At 43.3% G+C, this 18,179-nt stretch overlaps 2 protein-coding genes across 3 annotated transcripts; one reads left to right on the top strand and one right to left on the bottom strand.

Moving 5' to 3' along the window:
• Positions 1-844: 844 nt before the first annotated feature.
• Positions 845-13,028, bottom strand: kbtbd2 (kelch repeat and BTB (POZ) domain containing 2). The gene is made up of 4 exons (XM_084939808.1): positions 12,829-13,028; positions 9,721-10,278; positions 5,727-5,892; positions 845-5,515 (listed from the first exon to the last, which is right to left on the bottom strand). Exons 2-4 carry the CDS (start codon positions 9,891-9,893, stop codon positions 3,956-3,958), a joined length of 1,899 nt encoding a protein of 632 aa, XP_084795934.1. The 5' UTR covers positions 9,894-10,278; positions 12,829-13,028; the 3' UTR covers positions 845-3,955.
• A 282-nt stretch (positions 13,029-13,310) lies between these two features.
• LOC146380611 (bucky ball-like) lies at positions 13,311-17,934 on the top strand. 2 transcript variants are annotated; one of them, XM_084939812.1, is made up of 7 exons: positions 13,311-14,066; positions 14,177-14,329; positions 14,424-15,881; positions 15,964-16,020; positions 16,333-16,419; positions 16,522-16,595; positions 16,760-17,934. In XM_084939812.1, the coding sequence occupies exons 1-6, from the start codon at positions 14,060-14,062 to the stop codon at positions 16,551-16,553; spliced, it is 1,794 nt and encodes a 597-aa protein (XP_084795938.1). In that variant the 5' UTR covers positions 13,311-14,059; the 3' UTR covers positions 16,554-16,595; positions 16,760-17,934. The 2 variants fall into 2 exon arrangements, with proteins under 2 accessions (XP_084795938.1, XP_084795937.1); XM_084939811.1 differs by having other exon boundaries at positions 13,312-14,066; positions 16,522-16,591; positions 16,760-17,933.
• Positions 17,935-18,179: the final 245 nt, after the last annotated feature.

The following is an 18,179-nucleotide window of genomic DNA, read 5'->3' as shown; positions in this document are numbered from 1 at the left end:
AACATTTTGCTTTTGGTCTCCATCCCATTTTTCTACTGTGACTAACGTTAACGGGAAAGTAAATCTGAGGAGCAATTTTACAGAATCTATTTTGTTTCTCGATTTCGTGTCTGCAGCCTGGTGTTGTTTCCATTTAATGGTATTGATGGCTTCACCAATATAATATACAAACGTGTGTTGCATGCACATTTATGCCAGCCTTCACACCTATACAGGATAAAAGAATTTGATAAATTCTACCTTTTGGAGCTGTACGTGTGGAACATCCTTCAAAACAAATGCTACACAGTTGAGTGGAGAATTTGATTACACAGTTTGACCTCCACTCAGCTGTGTAGCATTTGTTTTAAAGGAAGTTCCACATGTACAGTTCCAAACAGCACTCGCTTGTTTTTCTCCTGTCCACCCCTACACGTCTTTTTCCATCGCTAAGAAAAAAAATAAATTAAAAAAAATAAATTTTTATTCTCCACATAGAGCTTTACCTTTGCATGTAAAATGCCCTGCTATTTCCTAGGCAGCAACTCTGTATTTGCTCGCTCAGTTTCTGTATTTAGCAGCGACTGCAACTTCACTAACGTCTGTCACATGAACCAGAATAAACAGTATGTAGGGGTGTAAGCAAGACACTTTGACTTCTTGAGCAAGTATTTCAGCAATGCCAGGCATGAAAGATAAACTTGCTTGACAGCATTTTGCATTATTTTACATTAAATGCCTCATTGTTTGAAGGTGCCGAAACCCCACAGCAAAGAATTTCAAAAACGTGCATTATTTTTGCATTTCTTCATCTAGCACCTATTTTTCAAAAATTTTATAACAAATAAATAAACAGGGAGTCTACTTTCAGGAACGTTTTTGGTATGTTTTTTAATAAATTAACGTTCATTCAAAATACAGTGCCAAAGGAATATGATGCAGCCAAACATGCTAGTAAGGTTCGTCATGAAGCACCTGTGCTCATGTTTTTTTTTAAAAAAAAAAAGAAAAAGAAAAAAAAACAACAAAAAAAAAAAAAAAAACCCGCCCCTCTCCACTTCTGCTAGTGGTTGGCGGGACCATTTCCTTAGCAAAAGCCCCAAGGCCAGCCCGCTCCTCTCACAACCAATCAGCAGCAAGATTCCTCGATATTCACTTCGGAAAATGTAATTCAATAGGGGAAAAGAAAAATACCCACAATCACACTACAGTAATGTCTGATATTAATTTAAAAGAAAAAAAAAAAAAAAAAAAAAAAACCTAATACAAAATAGACCTGGTTATTTCCCCACACTAGAACAGTTTTCTTTTAAACATATGAAAAATAGATATTCTATTATACATTTTATATATTTCAGCAGCTTGGAAATAAGAAACAAAAACTTAAAAAGATCATGAGCCAGAAACCTGTTTGTACTGTGAATGGAGTTGTGTGTTGGAGAAAAACAAAGTGTCACGATCATGTCACGGCAGATCGAGTGAGGCGTTGACTGCTGGCTGTGTGGAAGACCGGTGTGCAAACCAACTCGAGGAACAGGCAGTGGCGGCGTGAGGGCAGAGGACAGAGAGGTGAGGGAGGAGAGGCGACGGGTGGCTGAACCTGCAGTCACCCTCTCTCTCGCTTTTAAAAACAGCCTCTCTGGCCTTTCCCAAAAACCGCAGCCTCTGCTTCCCTCGTCTGCAGGCCTTTTGAGGAAATAAGTGATCCTGTTTTTTGAAAAAGGAAAACTCTGCTGAAATTAAACTTCACCTGCTTTGTGACTGCAAGAGAGAGAGAGAAAAAAAAAAAAAAAAAAAAAAAAGTAAACCAGTGTTACTGAAATTTGAAGATGTAAGCTTAAACTCTTAGATTAGGAACTATTTCATTACCTCTGCAAAAAAAGTTAGAAAAGAAAAGCAGCAAATCTTATAAAAGCTGAAAGCAGAGAATGACGCAGTTAAAATCTAATACAACTCTTTTTTAAAATTAAGAGTCAAACATTTTCTGTTTTAAGAATCAAATGGGGAGAACTGCTGCTTTTCTACACTTTTGCACTCTACACTCACTTTTGACTGACTTTAACTATGTTAACTTAACGTCTGAAATCAGCTTCTTTTGCACAGAGCAAAAGAAAAATGTTAAAGTGGATCAAACTGAGTTTCTCATGCTGTAAAGCCAGATTTTCTGCAGAGTATTCCTTCATCAGTAATGAGAGAAGAGGGGGGAAAAGAAGAGGAGAGGGGAGAGAGGGGGAAGCAAAAATCTAATAAGGGGCTTTGGGGGGTAATTTTGGTACAGTTGCCATTGACATTTATGAGTAGATTTACAAGTTAAGTGCATCATTATCCTCATCATCAGCTGACGTTTAGATTATCATATTGTAGGAACTAGAGCCTGAACGACGCTGGATTTTTTGTTGTGGATGCTTTTTGTTTGTTTGTTTTTAATTAAAAATTCAGTATATTGGTGTGTATATACACACACACACACACACACACTAATCAGCCACAACATTAGAACCACCTGCCTGAAGATCAAACAGCTTTGACACCACTGCATTGTACTGCAAAGAGAACTATGATCATGATTTTAGGAGAAGTTATAACACCAAAGCTAAAGTGATGTGATGTGTGTCTGCTACCAGTGAGTGGCAGTAATGGATCTAGAGGCTGCTGCACACAACGAAGCACGAAAAGCCAGTGGTGACTTAACAGCTGTCAACGTAAACGAAAATGAGATTTGACACAAACTCCGCCAGGTGAAACTAACAAACTGTGCCACAACTGTTGAGTAATTCCCAGTGAATATAAGAGTGCATCGTGCCTCGAAATGACCAGAAACCTCCAAAGTGTAAACGAAAATGAGGTGCAGAGCAAACTTCGCCAAGTGAAACTGAAACGAAACATCCTGTGTTACAACTGTTATGAACAGTGATATAATACTGAATAGTTCCCAGTGAATATCAGTGTGTACAGTGGCTTGTAATAACCACCACTGGAACGAAAAATAAATAAAAGATCAGCTTTAACGTTGTGGCTGATCGGTGGAAATACAAACCTAGAGCATTTCAGATTGTTCTCATTATTTATCATGGTTAAAATTACTTTTGGAGGCAGATCGCCGATTGCCCGACAATGTTTCAAAGCTGTGATTCCTACTCTGCTACATGTGCTGCTGACAGTGCTGAGTGTAATGTAAACCATGAGTCCAGTGTTTCTCACGCAGTCATGGGCAAAATAACTTCCACAAATTTAAATGCTCTCATTTTCAAAGCCCACTCCCTTCCCACCTCATGTTTCCCTACTGGCTGGCTCACTGTTGTGGTGGTCCTTGCCTCTCCAGCCTTTTCCCCTGTGGTAGATTTGGACACCTGCTGGCACTGGTCAGCAGGTGTCCAAACCGAGTGATGAGAGACTCACCGGAGAGGCAGCTGAATATATTGCACTGTTATTTATCACAGAGACCACAGCAATTGAAAACTGCAGAGGAGCACCTTATAAAACAGTAATATTTATTTTACTCATTTCAGAACGTGATCACCACAAACAGAAACGAAATCTGCAGGAAACACTGGAGTCTGAGTTGCTTGGACGCCTGAATGACCTCAAACTTTGTTTTTTGTGTTACGTTCATAGAAAAATATCGACAAGACACGTGCCAATTGGGCACCAGCTGATATCGGTCGGGCTCTAGTTGGAACAGTATGACAAATGTAGGAAAATCTAAACACATTTCACTGGCAAAAAGAGAAAAATAAGAAACCAATGAACGCGGGGAAAACATTTTTTTAAAGATTACTAGTAATTTTGAGGGGGCGGTTTTTTTTTGGGCTGCTCATCAGCAACAGCCTCTGAAGTCCAGAGCTCCCTCTACAATACAGAAAGTCAAACCCTTTTGTTTTCTAGAGTTCCAATGAGCCCCCTCCCCTTATTGTTTATTCCTTGGTAATATAGTCTCCTGCTTTAGACGGAGAGATAGGGGAGGAGTGCTTATGAGCTATACGTTAGGGAGGGCCACCAGCTCACCGTCCACCTCGAACTCCTCTGCGCCATCGGGGGAGAAGAGGTATGTTGGGGGTTTCCAGGGGGATTCCTCCAAACAGGAGGGATACAGCTTCCCCACAGCACAGCGGAAGTCCTTGCCTAGATCCCAGAGCACACGTTCCGACACGGGCTGCCGCAGGAACCAACGGTCGAGCTCCACGTCATACTGATAGATGGCATACTTGGCACGCTCGTTCATGTGGGTTTCACGCATGAAAATGCAGAGCGAGTTGAGCAGCACCACGGCCCGCACGCACGGGTCGGAGTAGCGCTTGGCAGGGATATTCGCCGCCAGACGCCACTCATTCTTCTTGACATCATAAATCTCCACAGTAACTGAGGAGCCGTCAATGGTGCTCGTTGGCAGACGGATGCCGGAGTTGCTGACAACGTGGAGCCCGCCGATGTAGAAAATGAGGTCGCCGAAGGCGGCTGCAGATGCAAAACAGCGGCTCGTCTTGCGCATGGCCATCTCCATCCAGGTGTCGGCTCGTGGCAGGTAGCAGTACATCAAATCGTGGGTCATGACGTATATGCAGTTATGCGCCACCACCGAGGTGCTCCAGTTCCAGGCGAAGGGTAGGGGGCTCATCATGGTCCACTCGTCCTTCTCGCAGTCGTAGCGCTCCACTGTGCGTTTATTCAGCTCTCCTCCGACATTATCCCCTCCGATTGCATAGATGAAGCCGTCGCAGTAGACCAGCGTGGGTTTGATTCGAGCACACAGCATGGGGGTTTTGGGCACCCAGGAGTTTTGCTGGGCATCAAACCAGAAGAAACTATCGACTGAGCGGAACACCGCCTGTAACTTGCCACTCTTGCCATGGTTGGAGATTGAGTTTTTGAGAGGGATCTGCCCACCAGCGATGAACACGTCATTATCAGGAGTCACAAGCGTGCCCACCTTCTGCAGGTCTCCCGGGGGATTGCACAGCTTGTACACTTTCTCCGCCTGTGGGCTGTAACACACTACTGTAGTAGGCACGTTCGAGGAAAATACATAACCGTCACTGTGGGTTTCTGACATGGCCTCCATGAAGATCAGCATCTCCTCCTTAGTCATGCCTAACCGTGGCTTGAAGAACTTGGGCATGGATTTGTAGAGGCCCTGAACCACCACAGATTTGTCGTTAGGTGGCAGACCCTGGAACCAGGCGCGCTGGGTCACCTCAGACAGTGCATCTATGCGAATCTGACTCAGAACCGAGGACAGGTGCTGTGACCGTGCCTCCATATTATACTCCAACCACAGCATAGCAGCCTCGCGCACAGTCTCCTCTTTTTCGACGTTGAGGTTGTCACTGCTCAGGATGTCTATGAGCAGCTCGTGGGACAGCTGCAGGAAGGTCTCCTGTCGGTACACTTTGGGGAACTTGTGCTCCACCATGCGCTTGGCGCTCTGCTTCAGCTCACTACAGCTGTAGAGGTCACCGATGCTCAGCATGCGGACGCAATTCTCAGCATTGATCTTCTTCACCAGGTAGTCTCTGCACTGCAGCAAGACATCCTCAACCTAAATAGGAGAATAAAGGATGTGTCTTTAGTTTTAGTCTTCTTCATATTCTTATCTTTAAAGATACAAAATAAGGATATAATTTATCGAGGCCACTACCAGAGCACTACTTTCAGTGGCGGATTGATACAAATTTAGATCAACAACAGAGCTCTTTGGCACAGAGAAATAGCACAGGTTGTTCCTTTTCCTTGTCCTTCACTGCACTGACCTGCAGGAAGCAGGCGGTCTCGTAGAGTGGCTCTACTGTGCTGTCGCTGATGGCCAGGTTGCCCGTATAGGCGTACGTGATGATGATCTGCAGGGTGGCCGCGTCCACGTTCCTCAAGTGGACGTGGGTTTGCGTGCTCTCGCTGAGGCCGCTCATGAACATTGCCCTGCGAGTGAAAGACCGGAACAACAGTGAGACGACAGTCAATGCAGCAGCCGATGTAAGAGGAAGTGAAACAGCGAGATCTCATGTCAACTGAGGTTCACTGGTGTTCATGAAGATATGAAATTTTAATCATATGCATCACCCAATTAAAAAAGAAAAAATGAACAGAAAACATTTTCCACACCATCTTCTTAATCATAACTCAGAGCAAGATAACAGATACAATGAGCTCTGATGGAGAGGAGCCTGCTTTATCCAGTTTGTACTTTCCTCTCTTTCTACAGGTAACTCTGGCATTATAGCTGCCAGTTATCTAACATACTAATATGACACCAGTTTATTAATACTTCTTAATATCTGTATTAAATGTCAGGACTAAAGTTCAGCATTTCCCACACAAAGGCTTCACTTTAAAGTAAGTTTGTCACCTCATTTTAACATTTCTGTTCAAATTATGTCTGACTGAAACACAGGACTGAATTCTTTATCCATCTGTCAGGTTCTAATCATGAGTCATTAATATGAAAATTATTAATCCAAAACTGATCCCGTTTAACGGGGCAAACATCCTGAGACACAAAAATCGGTGAAACAAACCATTTCTTACACCAGTAACGGCACATGCATGCTGGGTAACACTAACTAACAACTGGTTGTGTTATGTCATGCATCTTTATATTATAAAATTATATGAAGACCAACTTATCCAAAAGTCACATTAAAGATACCGTGACCTACAAGAACATCAATGATAGAATTTCAGGTCAGCTGATTTTCTCCAACTTCATCACCTTGGGCTGCCTCTGCTCTGGAGCATCACTCCAACCTACTTCATGTATTTTTACATGAAGTCACCAAGGCTGAAGAGCAGACCAGCTTAAGTTATTTTCACCAAGTACCTTTGACAAAACAGCTCCAACTCTTTGTATTGGTGATGCAGCAGTGTTTACCAGAGATTATGAACTATCTGTGGTAAACACTGCAGCATCACTGGTTTACCTGGAACAGATGTAACTGCTGTCTTGTTGAACACTAATAAGCTTGTTTCACTAATACCAGATGACAAACGGCAACAAGCAACACCCAGCACCTGGCTGGTAGTCTCCAACCCCCACATTGCATCAGCAGCCTCGGTGGGACGCCCACGCTGCCATGTTGTCATTCATCAGCAGCTGGTGTGAATCAGAGCCTCTTTAGCCTCCTTTACTGCATCAGTTCATTTAGATTTACAAATCTGAGGAACAGTTAGTGGCTTGAGATGGTAATTTACATTTATTTGGATTCTGTGCTAGATACAGAGTGTTCAGAGGCACTGTGTATTACTGCACAACTACTATTTTTGTGTAGTAGTTGTGGAAATTAACTACACTTAATTTCCTTACCGATTTTTAGTTAGAAAAAACTAACTGGGGGGGGGGGGGGGGGGGGGGGGCAAAACATGGACCCTTTTGTAATCTGCTATGCCCACTTAAAATCCAGAAAATCCCCTGCTCTAAAAAACATCCGGAAGATAATTCGCAGTCACTGGTTGGAGGATTTGAAGCCCTTTGTCCTTGAATATATCAGCTTTTTGACATTCTGGTGAGCACTGTTGAATGTTTTCTGACATGTTCAAGGGTGATAAACAGCTGACTACAACATGCTGCTCTAATTTTTATTTTTCAATGCAATCACTGTATGAAAAAGAAAGAACAGCTCTGTCCACCTGAAGACTGGCTTTTGGGGGCTGTGTGTCTGTGTGCTGATCACAACAGCGACCAAACCTGCCAGCCTGTATTACGCAATCCTGCAGGCATACCCCTGCACACCCCCACCTCCCTTGTTTCCCCACTTTTTGCTCTCCATCTTTCACCAGGACCTACGTGACCAGACTTTCCCCCTATAAACACAAGCGCTCTGCACAGCCGCCCTCCCTTCCTTGAAGAGAGGCATGCGTGGAGAGAAAGAGGAGGAATAGGCTCCACTTTAAACAGAAAGTGCTGCGACACCTCTACACCCCGAAGGGGAAACATTTCCCATGTTCACAACAGATAACGACTGCATGGGAAACGGTTGTGAGAGGTCTGAATTGATGGGAGGTTTTTCTTGGAGTGCATGCAATGAGACAGGAAGGAGGTAGATGGTGTGTTCAAATGCTGCAGGAGCTCCCATCATGCACAGAATCTTATTCACTACACTGCACACCCTTTATCATGCAATGTGGTGTGTACAAATGAGGCCTCGGTGGGCTTTGAGTGATATGTTTGCTTCATTTTTTCCCCCATGCATAAATATTTCAGTGCCCGTACCACAAAGCAGGTTCAAAACCAGCATCTACCTACCTTATCACTGAACTTAGCTTAACATCAACAATCAGGCAAAAGCTCAATTTCTATTTCTGCACCAAATCCATGTAGAGTTATTGATGCAACTTCTGTAAATGGCCAACACTCCTCTAAAAATTCACCACTCAAACCCTGGTTCATGGTGGAGTTTCTCTTTAAATTCATTCTCTTCTAGTTGATTTGAAAAATGACAAGAGAAGAAGAAAAAGCAGGAAATGATTTATCAAATTAAACAATTTTGGTCACTACAGGCACTACGTGTGATAACAGCCATGTATGTGCCAGTAATAATTCTCAGTTACTGCGATTCCTAGTAGCAATAGGAAATCTGGACAACCTGATAAACATGCACATAACACTTCCACTGCAGGTTAAACACATAATGAGGGGGTATCCAACACCACCTAGCAAGTTTTGTTTGTCCAACATCCAAGTAGAATCCATGGCTAAAGACATCCACATACTTGCAGGATACGCCTCGACAATCATCACTGCTTGCAGCTTTATTTTAACTTGTTCTTACTTCTGCAGGTTTGTCACCGTGTGAGAAATTGAAGACATGCATCTCCTAATGTTTGAGTTAGCTGAGCAGGTGGTTTGATTTATGGGGTCTTGCAAACTTTTTAACCTTCAAATGTTTCAATTTAAATACAGTCATGAGCACTGCTACTGTCAACTCTAGAAATTGTCTAGATTGTCTCTATTTCTGCTGACAGCTACATCATCTTTACTGGTTCATCAGCATCAACTCTCTGCCTCCATCTGTGTCTGTCCCGGGCTACATGTTGGCTCCTTCCCTTTTAGCTTGGCCGTGGTACATAGTGCAGACCAGAGCAGTTCAGTCCCTTAGTTTGGGCTCAAGCAGACCATCTTTTACACCCGTCTTCCTGGTGAAGGCTTTAATCAGAAATTGCTGCTCAAAAAACAAACAAACACGTTTTTGTTGATAAAACAGACTACTTCTGTCGAACAGGCGGACACTGAAATACATTTTACAGTCAATACTCACCTATTTTTAAAATACATGCTGTCTAGTCCTGATGACAGCATGCATTTTAATAAGAAAGACGGCGTCTCAAAAACATGCCTTCCTTCATATTTTTTAATACCACCACGATGAGCCTCTTTATTTTAATTACCAATTTCGTTAATCAGAATCATCTTTTTTTTGGCCAAGTTCGTTCACACAAACAAGGAATTTGACTTCCTTATGCTTGCTTGACAAACTTTTTTCCTGGTTATGTCAAACCTTCAACTGGTGTAGAGGACATTCCAGCACTCAAGGAAACCCCATCCACTTGTTTTGTATAGAGCAGGTAACACTTGTTCTACTACAAGATGCATTATTCATTAAAACTGAGGGAGGTGAGCACCGACAGACCTCACCAGGCTACATAAAGACAGCATGCATACATCTCTTCGCATTTAGAGTCACAAGCAGCCCGAGGCTGTTAAAAGCAGGCGCGCACAATGTGAGTTATTCCATCCCCGTGAGGCGCACTCACCTGAAATAGGAGCTACACGTGGCCAGGACCATCTTGTGACACGGGAACTCTGTGTCCTCCACCAGCAGCACAACATCAGTCAGTAACTTCTGTTCATAGAAGAACTTGAGCTGCTCCAGCAGGGAGACAGCGTAGTCCGTGTTGACCGGCCTGCGCTCACTGAGATCCGACATGGTCGCATCCCATGAATCCCGCCCCAGTTTTGAAAAGTAACGCAGCCGGCAGAACCGGACTCCAGCCAACCAGGAGAAAAAGTTACAATCTTAAAGATTCAAGAGGATAAATGGGGAAGGGGGAGTGGGCAGGGGCCAACTCTTTAATGACTCCCCAAGCCCAAGTGGAGGCGTACAACACCTATGTCGAAAAATATCTGTTGCTCCTTCTGCTAGAGATGTGCCAAAAGCTGAGCATCACCACGAGGCGTCCAGAGGAAGGGGGTCCGGGTTGAGGAACGGGCTGTTTCCCCCTTGTGGGCTTCCTATTTGTTGTCTGAGGTCATGCAGTGAGGCACTGGGGAGCGGAGGTAGAGAGAGAGCGAGCTGCTACATCAGTGCTTGTCTGTAAAAAAAAAAGAAAAACGGAAGCATGAGTCTCACATGCAGAGAAACCAGCAGTAAAGGAAAATAAGAAATCTACAAACTCTTTACATTCCTCTGATTTTCTTTAGGTTGTCTGAGCATTGAACACCCTGAAAAATTGCATTTCCTGTCAGAGTCTTAGCACTCACTTCACCCTCTCGTCCAGAAACTGCACTGGCAGCTGGTCAGCGAGTACAGCCGTTTTCCCACATGCACTGCAGCCTTGAATTCTGAGGAGCTCTTCAGTGAGAGCGCAAATAACGCTGACATTAGTTTGTCTTTAACCTGCGCAGTCTGTGTGATCTCACACTAAAGAGTATTATCAGTTGAAGCACACCATTTCCTGCTGGGTGGGAAAGGTTAACACTGGAAAATATCCCCACCCGATTCGCTACCCGAGAAACATATAGGTTTCAAAATCTGTAATGGTTTTTATATTTTGTGCAAAGGCACTGTTTCCCAGACTAAATTCTGTTGTATGAAGTGATTTGGTGACATGACATGATGATGGTGAAGATGGTAAATAATTACACCCCAAAATTCACAAAAATATGCAATCACTGTTTAGTGACTTAGGCGATGAAACAACAAGAGATGCATGGATCTAATATTTGTATTGAATATTGGTCTGACTCAAAAGATTGGGCTGGATAGAAATGTTATATTACAAAACTAGAGAGAGTGCAATTGAACTGAGTCTGATATTAGCTTACAAAAAGATTCCCAGTCACTCAATTTAATTTAACACTGGTATCGAATTGCTACTCAACATCGACAAATGCCCAAAGCCAAGCATCTGTATCGCGCTGGAACTGGAAAGAGTAGGAAAAGGCCAGAAAACAGCCTGGCTAGAAACTACCCAAAACCCTTCTAAGAAACAAGACAGCATCTGAATTACATGGATTCACAGGTTTTTTTTGTAAAATTGTTATTGAAAGGCTACAATGTGTCCATTTTTAATAGTCCCTTTGTAACTCCAGGTGTAGCAGTCACAAAAGACATGTTTTGTTGTTTGCTGGTGTACAGCATGGCTTCTCCATTGGCGCAAGGGGTTACCACAGGCTCCTAACTTTTATGTAGCAGAGTTTTTACACCAAACGCCCTCCCTAACACAATCCTAAAGTAAACCACCTTCACAGGAAATCCAGGTTTAACTCTGATGTTATCTGGATAAGATCAACTGGTTTACGGTACAGACCTCAGGGGTCACCGAATAGTTAGGTGAGTGCGTTAAAGTCTTCACCAGTCACCAGATCCTAACTCTACCTAATACCTTAAAGAGATTCTGGATTTTAAAGCACTCTCAATAATCACCAAACCATTTTGCCTGATCTGATCTCATTTCACCTTTGTTCACAGCTGTCAATTAAACAAAAAATGAGTGAAAATCCTCAGGAAATAATGTTTTAAAAAATGTTCTATATGCAGTTACATCACCAGTAGCAGTGCCAAGAAGCAAGGAAGATGGGTCACCACATTTTGCCAGACAAAAAAAAGCCTTACTAAGCCACACTGAAGCAGGGGTTTTCCAGCTCCAATTAGTCACCCGTCTTGAACCTCAACCTCACCCAGGTCTATGAAAATCTACCTTGGAGTATAAGCCGCAAAGGTGATGTTATTAAGAAAAAAAAAAAAAACCCGCTAATAATCTTTACCTAACATGTGTTACATCAGTCTGCAGGCTAACGGATTCGGGGTTATGCATCGGTGCAATTTACTAGCACGTTCCACGCACCGCGGAAAATCACTCTGCTGATGCAGGATCTAAGATCATCTATCTATCTTTATTAACATCTGTCAAGATTGATACAACTCCATCCACATTTATGCGTCTACAGGGTTTCTTCCACTTAATGCGGGCCCAATCTGCACGCAACACCTTGGAAAACGTGCTTTTTACGCAGCCAGCCAGCCACCGAGGACGCAGTCAGCCTCACAGCCTGCTAACAGGTTATCCTGCAGATAAATACTGAGATTTTTTTCAGTCCGGCCAAACATTTTTCGGACCACACTGAAACCGGATTGCTAGCTTCGTTAGCACGTTCCACCACGTCCAAAACAAACCCCGGTGCTGTCTAAAACATGGAGCCGTTAGCCAGATGTTGAAGTTGGCAAACACCATGGGGCTATGTTTCTTACGTGTACCTCCACAGAGGTGGTCCCCCATCTGTTGATTACGGTACCTAGACATCTAGCCTCTATGTAACGTTATATCACTGGCTCAAGTAGTCACCCGCGGCAAGTTAGCAACTATAGCTTCCCCATTAGCTTCGTAGTTCCGGTGTACCTTACCAGTTAGCTAGCGAGAAGGATGAGCCGGCAGTTATAGTTAGAAAATCACGGATATAATATCATCAACTCAGCAAAGAAGCTGCTATGAAAAAAGGGCGTTATAGCAGTAGCTAACGAGAGTGGTCATGTTGCTAACACGCACACAAACACAAACTGCTAGGCTAGCTGCTAAAAGAGCTAAATAAGCTGAGCCACTTCTCGCGCAGAACGCCTAAAAAACAACAAAAACTTAGCTTACTGTAAACCTTAGCAGGATCCACACTCTAAACCGTCACGGGATCTCTTCCCATCAACAGAAAGCGTGCAGTGATCTCCCCGTGCCGAGCTGAGACGCTGAGTAGCTGTGTGGAAGGTCCGAGCAGCGGACAACCTTTTAACGCATCATAAGCGCCTCCAAGACAAGAGGCCAACAGAGGATACTGCGCCTGCGCCGGAATCAAGCGAGCCGCGTCCTCTGGTGAAGAGACAAACAGCGACCCCTGCAGGACTGAGGCAGACACTGCACCTGAGAAAAACAATTATGGACATTTATTTTAGAACCACCGACAAGAGCAAAGTCCCCTGCATTCTTATTTATTAAAAACATTTATTTATTAACACTTAACAATAAAACCCTAGTATTTTATTGATATTTAAAATAATAGATAATATAATTTTCATTAATCTTACGGATCTAAATATATAGGCAAATAATTATGTGGCATTAGAATTAAGCTTTTAATCAAAGATTTGGCTCTACAAAGAAACAATCAAATAAGCAAATAAATACACAGAATCAAAAACAAAAAAACGTTTTTAAAGGATATCATATTAACCACATTTATTCGTGAGTTTTAGTATTCATTAGCCATGATCTCTTTGTACTATTCTGAGCCCTTTTTAAAATCGATATTTTTTTTAACTGACTTTGTTCGATTTTTGTTTAATTATGTCTCCCTTCGGCTAATAAAATAAAATAAAATAAAATAAAATAACTGTCATGTCGATGTCGGGTGTTGGTCTGAATTTGGCATGTTCAGACATAACTGTCCGGCGTAACATAATTTAATTGACTTATTCACTGATGCCGACTCTTTATTTTGTGTGTCCGTTTTAGGTTGTAACCCCCTGGAATAAATCCTAACTATTTATTTATTTATTTATTTATTCGGGTTACTTTAACCCGATCAGGTCGCGATGCTGATTTCTCCGTTTGCACTTGAAGCAGGCAGCCCTGCAGAAGTTGCAGCTGTTTCCTATATGACTGATTAACGGAGATGTTTCAGCTTTGGTTTATGGTCGCGTCATGTGGACCTGAGTGGGAAGCGTCTTTACCTTTGTTTGTTTAGAGGAACTTTAACTATAGAAGGAGAAAAAAAAGCAAACAAACGAAAGAGTTTAATTTCCAGAAGCTTGGGGATGTTTATGTGGCTGTTTTAATCCCTCTGGAGGTTTTATTTCTGACAGGCTGAGCAAGAAGGAGAAAGAAAATGGACGGTAAAGGCAGCCTTAAATATATCATCTCATGTCATGCTGATTAAACCTTTATTTTAATAATAGATTATTTACTTATTGCTTGTTAATGATCTTAAAACACATTTTTGTAGATGCAAGCAAACAGCCACAATCATTTGGGAGTGGACAACAGAGAAATCACCATCCAAGACCTTTTTTCTATGTCCAGCCACCATCTCAGCCCTGCTACCTCTATCCACAGTGGCAGCTCAACAACCCATACAGTCACTTTGGTCTGCCTGGAGGTATGTACACTCATCCACTGTTGCATTAAACCTGCAGATGGTGCGTGCAGCTTCATTGCCATTCATTCCCTTTATCTTCTCACCATCCTCCCAGCTTTTAACTTTGGCCGCCCCTGCATGCACCCTTACCAGTACATGCAATACCCTGGCTTTGTTTTACCACATGCTCCTATTTACCCGATGGATTACAGGCGAATGTTTGAGCCTCGCTTCCACGCTCCTGTCTGGGGCGACGTACCTCGCCAGCAGCAGCATCACTACCATCCACAGCCTCATGGCCGTCGGGAAACGGCCTGCTCGGAGGCCCAAACTGACCCCAGCGACGCTATAACCAAGCTCATAGAGTGCCTGGATAAAATTCGAGCCAATGAACTGCAGGGCGCCGAACGAGAACTCGACTCCGGAATTGCGTCCCAGTCCTCAGGAATGTTTTCTCCAGAAGAAGAAAAGAAGAATGAAGAGCAGGCTCACATGTTGCATTCAGAGTCCACTACTGTGACCTTCGGCGAATCCACTGCAGCTGATGAGTCCAGCCAAGTGATCTTAGGCACCCTGAACGCTCAGGGATGTTGGGCAGGAAGACTGGAAGAGGAATTGCCCCTCGATAGCTCCTCTGTCCATGAGGAGTGTCCTGAGGGCAAGCAGTCAGCAGTAGATGAAGGTTTCCTCCATCTTGGGAAAGAAGAAGTCATGGATATCCAGTCAGATGTCTCAGTGACTGATCAATGTGTTCCCAGATGTGATGCCGAGGAGCCACGTAATTCTACTCCAGCCTCACTCGCCATTTTCTCCATTCAGCCATCGGTACAGGAGTCTAAAAACAGAGACCACGTCTCAACGGTGGAACATCCAGCAGTGTCTTTGGATGAAGCCAAAGCTGATGGGAGCTACCAGATCCTCAAGCTGCCGTTCGATGATGTTTTAACACCTGGATCTGCTGGACCTGGCCACCTCTGCTCCCCGACTGCTCCTTACTACTGCAACTACCTGTCCATGCAGCCAACACACGAACGCATGAGCGTCCTTAGTCCATCTCTGGATGAACTCTCCTCCAGAGATGAAATGTTCTCCACGGATCTGGACGACGTGGACCTCTTTCCCCAGCACCACATGTACGCAGGAAGGCGGCTCTCCGAGGTGATTGGTGGATCCCCCCGTGCTGCTGAGGATGTAGAGGAAGTGTGGCGGCCAGGTACGAAGAGGTATGTGTGCGCGTGTTGTGGGAAGAGCCTCGCTAAAGGAACGGGCAGGAGCAAAGTTCACAGCTCAAAGATGTACATGGACGATGCTGGAGATTCGGAGGATGAGGGCAGATATGGACGAGGGTGCGAGCAGCCCATCAGGGTGGTTGTGAGGAAGCATTCTTCACCGAGGAAGACTCACCCTTTACCACAAAGGCATGCAGCCAAGTCTTTGTATAAGAGAGGCCTGTACAAAGAGCCCACGGATGCAGTGCACCAGGACGAAGAGAGAGATGGTTGCAAGCAAGAGGCAGATGAAGGTGAGGCTGGCGAGATGGACAGCGGCGAGCTGCAGTGTAGGACATGTCAAGGTAAGTCTGAGCCAAGGACGCCTCCTGTAATATTTTCAGATCATTTCTGTTCATTATAGTGACTCTGAACCGTCTCTCACAGAGAGGCTCTGCAGAGAAGATCTGACTGAAGGCGATGTGATTCCCAGGAGGAGACAAGGTGTGCAACTCGAAATGTTGTCCTTTCAAGTTTTATTGTTGCTTGGTTCTAAATTCTGCTCACCAGCATCAGCTGAGTGGTTCAGGTTTCATAGTTTGTTTCTTATGATGTGAGCAGTGTTTGTCATATTTTAAAATAATACAAGGAAAAAAAAATGCAAATGCCAAATAAACCATAAACTCTTTAGTCTAACTAAATAAGGTGTGGTTTTACTGTGGCATAGTTTCAGTTTTCATACATTTCTACTGTGTGCATGTTGTTTTACTAAACTTTCACTCACTGTTGTGTCTCCTGCTTGCACGGGTTGAAAAGAAACAAGTGCTCAGTGGAAAGTGATGTACCACAGGCCCAGAGATGAGGCCCGTGACGACGACGAGCTGCCACCACACTGGAACAGAGGTTAATGTGTTTTTCTTTAGTAGTTCGTTTTTTTTTTTTTTTGTTTTTTTTTTTGATTTCCTGTGTGAATATTTAACAGAATCTACCATGTTGTTTATTCAGGCTCTACAGTGAGAGGGGAACCGAGATGTTAATGTCCCTCGACTGACTTTTGAACAAAGTTTGTGGATCTGTAGGTGAAATTCAGGAAAATGCTTGATGTGATGGGGTATTTTTCACTCAGTTGCAGTACTCTGTACTGCTGTGGGGGGTCTAATATATTTATAGTGACTGACAACTGATTATATAATTTATTAAAGTGTGTTAATTTTGTTTTTCTTTTCCCCCCCCCCCCCCTCAGGTCCCCCCAAAGGGTGTAAATGTTCAAGGATGTGTTTGGAGATATTTGGAGCACTAGGTGAAATGCACTGCACAGGAGGCCTATTTATGTTTGGTGAAAAAAGTGAAAAAAAAAAAAAGAAAGAAGTAAACCTCAGTGACACTGTCTTGCACTATTCATGATTAACAGATTTCACAGAGGTTGTAACACCCGGGGGTGTGCCATTGTTTGGGGCCAGTCCAATAAAATGTCATTATTTAATCTTTGTGGTGACTCTTTTGTTTTTAACATTTTGAATACAGGTAGGAACGAATTACCCAGGAGTAATGTTTCCTCCATGCAAAACAAAGTTTAAACAAAGCTGGCTGTATTATGTTGGCATGTAAAATATTCTCTTTTCACTTTACAATCAGCCGATCCGTTCGAGGCTGATGTTCTGCTCCCCTCAATCCGTTTCTGAGGTTTCTCAAAAGGGATTGTTGGATTTTCTCAGTATTGTCCTGAAGACTATTAATATCAACCTGGTATTCTCTAATGCCAAATTATATTTGCAGACCCTTGAAATCACTGAAGAACAGTTTTGATTAACCTCTCAAAGGATGCTCTCCTGACCTGGGGGGAAGGCGGTGGGGTAGTCCAATGTTTTCTAGCTGAGCATCATGGATTGTGCTCTGGGCTTCTCTCATTCACTAGTTTGTACCTCCTTGTTTCCTCTGTCCTGCCTGTGAGCCTGAAATTAATTTCTGTATTCCTTAAAACCATCAGGAGGATCTATAGTTGTGGAAGTGTTTTTACCTTCACTGGATAAAGGAGACATGGTTCACAGCTGGACTATACAAGCATTAGTGGACGGAGGACCGTTTAAGCAGCTCATCTGCTCATGTTTGTTATTTAAGACACTCACCCTCCTTTCTTCCTCGTTTCTCTGTGTACATCTTGCCTTGTTGCATTATTTTATTAATTGAATTACAACATTAGCACTTTTACATCTGAGATCATAAAATACAGCTGTGTGAAATGTCATTTCATTTATGTCACTTTAAAATGAGACTATATACCAAGCACCTGTTGCTTTGACTCCTTTTCCTTGTATCCCTTTTTCACCTCTTCTGCTTGCACCTACGGTGGGAAGAGGAGTCAAGGACATAAGAAAGTGATGGTTCCCCTTCGCTCTCTGTCCTTGAGTTTGCCCCCCAAACTCTACTCTGGTTGATGTTGGTTTGGAAATAATTACCTGAAGATGTGATTAAAAAAGTTCATGGTAGACACATTGCTTCATGTGTTCTTTCAAGACATGCAAGTCATATGAAAAATAAAAATACCACCTCATTATTCTGAGACAAAGGTGTAACTCCTGCCTTTATTGAGGCTTTCTGTGACTTAAGTCAAATTAATTCAACCATTAGAGCAAAGGACAGAACTAATACGTGGCTCAAGAGTT

Source organism: Perissodus microlepis, chromosome 9 (genome assembly GCF_051167445.1).
Source record: "Perissodus microlepis isolate ML-2025 ecotype Zambia chromosome 9, ASM5116744v1, whole genome shotgun sequence".
Lineage (NCBI taxonomy): Eukaryota > Metazoa > Chordata > Actinopteri > Cichliformes > Cichlidae > Perissodus > Perissodus microlepis.
The sequence above is the reverse complement of the archived record's forward strand: the minus strand, read 5'-3'. Positions and strand labels throughout refer to the sequence as shown.